At 39.7% G+C, this 5,621-nt stretch overlaps 1 protein-coding gene across 1 annotated transcript; it reads right to left on the bottom strand.

Annotated features, from left to right (window-relative positions):
* Positions 1 to 2,639: 2,639 nt before the first annotated feature.
* On the bottom strand, positions 2,640 to 4,542 carry LOC144065610 (uncharacterized). The gene has a single exon (XM_077588599.1). It carries the CDS (start codon positions 4,469 to 4,471, stop codon positions 3,158 to 3,160), a length of 1,314 nt encoding a protein of 437 aa, XP_077444725.1. The 5' UTR covers positions 4,472 to 4,542; the 3' UTR covers positions 2,640 to 3,157.
* Positions 4,543 to 5,621: the final 1,079 nt, after the last annotated feature.

Raw genomic sequence — 5,621 nt, 5'->3', positions numbered from 1 at the left:
ATACTCCGGGCCCGGTTTTAATGTCTAAAAAGCTCCAGTACTTGTATTTAATCAATAAATGCTGTTTTCGGCTGGATTTTAGCCCATTTTCGGGCAATGTTTGCCCGTACGCCATTGACGTTCATCGCTGTATTTTCCCAGGAAAATCACCCCCTGGCCTGGTTTTCATGTCTGAAAAGCTCCAGTATTTGTATTTAATCATGAAATGCTGCTAGGAAGTGGATTTTACCCCATTTTTGTGCATTAATGTATTGATTATTTTTTATGTGTCGCAGCTGTAGCTGCAGTAGAGGTTTTATAGCCATAAAATAGTTTTTGAGGGTTGGATTGATACGTTGAAGGCGCTACCAGAAAATGCACCGCCCGCCACTGCATTCTCATACATTGAAAGCTTAAAAGCCCACACCAGAACCCACACTGGTGAAAAACTATTTTCATGCTCAGTTTGTGGGAAAAGTTTTACAGAGAAGGGAAGTTTAAAAATACACTCAAGGACCCACAGTGGTGATAAAACGTTTTCCTGCTCAGTTTGTGGGCAAGCATTTACACAAAGGGGAAACTTAAAAACCCACGCAAGAACCCACACTGGTGAAAAACCATTTTCATGCTCAGTTTGTGGTCAGTCTTTCTCTCGAAAAGGCCACTTAGAAAGCCACATGAGAACCCACACAGGTGAAAACCAAATTTTTTGCTTGATTTGCGGTAAAGCTTTCAGTCAGAAGCAAAACTTAAAAGTCCACACGAGATCCCAGACTGGTGAAAAACCATTTTATTGCGCAGTTTGTGGTAAAAGATACCCAGAGAAGGGAAGTTTAAAAATACACACAAGAACCCACACAGGTGAAAAACCCTTTATCTGTTCAGTTTGTGGTCAAGCATTCGCAGAGAAGCCAAAGTCAAAAAAACACACCAGAACCCATACTGGTGAAAAATCCTTTTTTTTGCTCAATTTGTGGTCAAGCTTTTTCTCAAACGCACCAGTTAAAAAGCCACACAAGAACCCACACTGATGAGAACACCTTTTCCCCACCCAGTTAATGTTCAAACATTTTCACAGAAGGGAACCTGAAAAGAAAACCTAACAACCCACAAGGGCGAAAAGCTTTTTTGATTATTTGGTGTTCCAACATTCCGACCCAAGAATTCCTTAAAAATACCCATAATAACCCACATTGGTCAGGTATCATTTTTCTGCTCAGTCTGTTGGATTTATTCAAAAGATTTAAATGACGAGTGTTGTTTTTGAGTCACATGTTGCTAAAATGAGTCTTCTGTGAATTTGGCCGTAAACAAAACAAAATAGAAAAGCACAAGTTAAATGTTGTTTAATTTCATTTGATCGTTTCAATTAGCTTTGTAAGCTACATTCATTTCATATTTTTGGGAGGAAGAAACTTCTGTTTGATTTACTGTAATGATTTGCTAAATTACATGTTATGGGAATTTGAAGTTTTGTGTTTGTTTTTCCAGGTTGTAAAATTTGGAATATAATTTGGGCGATAAAATTAGGACTAATTCCCCCCCCCAAAAATTTTGGTTTGTCTTTTTCCATTTAACATCTTTGGATTGTGTGTACACACGAGGAAAGAAATATATATTTATGAGGTGTAAAATAAATGAGGGAAATCACAATCGCTTCATCTGTTTTATTTCCGGCCATTTTGTGGCATTTTTTTCTCTCTTGTGCATGGGGGGCAGCCTTACTGTAGGGGAGGAGGATCAGCGTTATTTCCATGCTGACTCAACCCTGCTGACGCGGCTAATTTGATGATACGATGCTGATGATGCTGTAAGCTGAGTTCTGAACATCAAGTCCTTTCACGTTACTTCCTTGAACTGAACATTTTATGTCATGCCCCCTTCAATATACACACACCTGTATACAGTGGTACCTCGACATACGAGTGGCCTGATATACGAGAAATTCGAGATACGAGTAAAATTTCGGGCAAATATTTATCTTGGGATACGAGACAAATTTTGATATACGAGCAGACAGCGGACGTGAGCTTCCGCTCATAAGAACATCATGGCCACGGTCTCTCCCCGCAACTCCCTCTTTGTAATTTCTCTGTGAGCACTCGGCGGAGCGTTGCATTTTTTCAGTGTTTTTTTTCCCTGTTAGTTATTGTGAATGGCGAGGCGATCGCTAATACGAGTTATATATACTACTCGTTGACAATTGGTCGTGCGGTATCCTATTGTGAGGACATTTCTGTGCATCATTTTCTGAATATTTTGAAGGGAATACAAAAGCAAATTACCATCGATAGGTTGCATCTGAAACTCAGGGTGCAGGCGGGGCAAAGAGAGCCAACGGGAGAAGAAGAGCATAAAAATGTAAAACAAAATTAGAATTAAGTTTAGTGTAACATTAGATTCTATTTATTTTTGAGTGTGTCTGCATCGTAATCCAAGTTCATTTAAATTTCTTTGTTAATTTACGAGCGCGTTGCCGTGTAAAGTCTCCTCCTCGCCCCCCTATCTGTCCCTCTCTCTACCCTCCGCGAAATCCGTCTAATGTTAGTTCTAATAAAACACATTTTAGTATACTATTAAACTACTAGTTATTTGATACTTTGTTAATAGATGGCAAATTAGAACAAATAAAACATTTTTTCCACTCCGATATCCTGTTTTTGGTGTTCTTGTGAGTGTCCCTAGCCTTCACCTGTGCATGTCACCCACCTGTTTTCAGTGTCTCGTTAACTCGGAGTCAGTGTATTTTAGTCCTACTTACTTTGTTTGTCCATTCTTTCAAAATTTAAAACAAAATGTTTTGTTGACTTAAAAAAAAGACCCACAAAGTATTTTTCCCCAAAAGAGAGCTTTATTGGAACGACAAAAAAAAAAGACAAAAACATGATTCATCTTATAAAATGACAAAAGTACAGACATTGTACTTTTTTTAAACAGAAAATTCATTGTCTTTCATAACATATTGCTACAAAAAAAAGACATCCTAGATTCAATATATAAATGATAAATATAATCCATGTATTATGTTTTCATAACACGCAATAATCTTATTTGATTTGTTAGCAAATTCAAGATGCAAGACTGCAATGTTTCAAATTTCTTAAGAATGTCTTTGACTGAAGACATTTTATTTTAATAGGGTGGAACTATATTACAGAATCTGATCAGGAAAACATTGTTATCCAGTGTGGGTTAATAAATGTTGTTTTAAGCTTTCCTTATAAGCGAATGCTTGACCACAAACTGGACACAAAAATGGTTTTTCACCAGTGTGGGTTCTTGTGTGCCTTTGTAAATCGTGCTCATGAGAAAAGGCTTTACCGCAAACTGCGCACAAAAATGGTTTTTCACCAGTGTGGGTTCTTCCGTGACGATTTAAGTTTCCCTTCTGTGTGAATGTTTGTCCACATTCTGAGCAGGAAAATGGTTTTTCACCAGTGTGGGTTCTTGCATGACGATTTAAGTGTGCCATCTGTGTGAATCTTCGACCACAAACTGAACACGAAAAAGGTTTGTCACCCGTGTGGGTTCTTGTGTGTCTTTGTAAATCTTGCTCATGATAAAAGGCTTTATTGCAAACTGAGCACGAAAAGGGTTTTTCACCAGTGTGGGTTCTTATGTGGGTTTTTAAGCTTTCCTTGTGTGTAAATGTCTGACCACAAACTGAACACGAAAATGGTTTTTCACCAGTGTGGGTTAATATGTGTCTTTTTAAGTGTTGATTTTGAGAAAAGGCTTTACCGCAAACTGAACACGAAAATGGTTTTTCACCAGTGTGGGTTCTTGTGTGGGTTTTTAAGTGTTTATTTTGATAAAAGGCTTTCCTACAAACTGAACACGAAAATGTTTTTTCACCAGTGTGGGTTCTCGTATGTCTTTGTAATGTTTTCTTTTGAGAAAATTCTTTACCGCAACATGAACAGGAAAATGATTTATCACCAGTGCAGCGTTTTAATTTGACTTTGGGGACGAATCTTTGTCTGCAAACTGAGCACGAAAAGGGTTTTTCACCCATATGGCTCGTCATATTTCGTTTCAAATGAGATCTTTTCCCAAAAAAATTCCCACACTGAGCGCATTTGCAGAGTTTGTCGCCACTTGGATTTTTCTTAACATCTTCATCATCGTCATAAAGCAAGTCGTCGCCATTTGATAAAGGAGAAATTGAACTTTCTGCTTGCCATCCTTCTGTTGAGCTGCCGCTCAGAAGCTCCACCCCTACCCTGGCCACGCCCAGATCATCCCACTTTACGGACTCACCAGGTGACCAGGTGACATAATCTTCCTCATTTTTGATTGGAAGTTGCTCATCGATCATTGTTTGTTGAGAGAACTCTGGCTCCTCCTCTTTAATTTTGGGCCATGATGAGGTGTTTGCAGGCTTCGCCCCTCCGCTGGCCCTGCCCAGATCATCTTGCCTCGTCAACGCGTCACAGGTTGACCAGGTGACATAATCATCCTCATTTTTGATTGGAAGTTGCTTATATATCATAGTTTGTTGAGACAACTCTGACTCCTCCTCTTTAATTTGGGGGCATGATGAGGTGTTTGCAGGCTCCGCCCCTCCACGATCATCTTGCCTCGTCAACGCCTCACAGGTTGACCAGGTGACATCATCTTCCTCCTTCTTGATTGGAAGTCGCTCCTCTCTCATTTGCTGTTGAGGGAACTCTGGCTCCTCCTCTTTGTTTTGGGGGAGCTCAACTTCCTCTTTAAGGCCAACAAACTCTTGCCCATCAGGACTAAGATTTTCCCTGACACCTGCAAAAACAAAAAGATAATATGTATCACTACATGTAATCGAAAATGGGAAATATTTTTTTCTTACTTTTACAAGTTTATTATCACAGCATTTGATTATTTTGCAAAAATTCGATCCAGTCATCCAGTACACAATTTAAAACAAAATTGTGGTGAATTCAGATTATGTTGATTAATTTAAATGTTTTAGCATTTCCATATATTGGATTGGATAACTTTATTCATCCCATATTCGGGAAATTTCATTGTGACAGTAGCAAAAAAAGGCATAGTTATAAGTTAGACAGTACAGTCAAAGGCCGCAGAACAACAAAGCAAAAACAAAAAGCACAAAGTACTAAGTACAAAGCAAATCAAAGTCAATGGGATCATTAAGAATCACCAAATCATTATGACAGAAAAGCAGCAAACACAAAACGAGCTACGAGTTTCGGTAGCAAAAATGGATAGACTCAAAAAGACGTAAAGTTGGACAAAAACTGGAACCACACACAGGAAGTCTTCCACGAGATGGGGAACTTCTGCAGACTGTGACCGAGGAAGAGAATATGCAGAGTCACTCTTCCAAGCTTATCCGCACAGTTCCTCAGTAGTCTGGAGCTGAAGAAAACAGCTGCGGGGCAGAACGCCTCGACTCCGTTGCTGGTAAGCGCCGACAGCTCTTCCATCCTATCCCACGATGGAATGGTTGGTCAGAAGCGTTGCCTCTCCTCCCGGCACTTTTGTCCAGCTCCGAAACTCCGGCGGCACCGAGGTGTTGCTCCTTCTGCTGCGTATTGTAACAGCTAGTCCAATGTGTGTGACAGCGTAGGCATGGCTGAATGGTTCCAAAAAAAGAAGTAGCCAAAAGAAGCCAGGCTAACAGAACAAGGAAAGTTGTA

Source organism: Stigmatopora argus, chromosome 20 (assembly GCF_051989625.1).
Source record: "Stigmatopora argus isolate UIUO_Sarg chromosome 20, RoL_Sarg_1.0, whole genome shotgun sequence".
Classification (NCBI taxonomy): domain Eukaryota; kingdom Metazoa; phylum Chordata; class Actinopteri; order Syngnathiformes; family Syngnathidae; genus Stigmatopora; species Stigmatopora argus.
Note: the sequence above shows the minus strand (reverse complement) of the source record. Positions and strands in the feature narration are given on the sequence as shown.

Bases quoted from the DNA above. Each gene is read 5' to 3' on its own strand.
- LOC144065610 (XM_077588599.1), bottom strand. From the start codon at position 4,471: ATGATATATAAGCAACTTCCAATCAAAAATGAGGATGATTATGTCACC.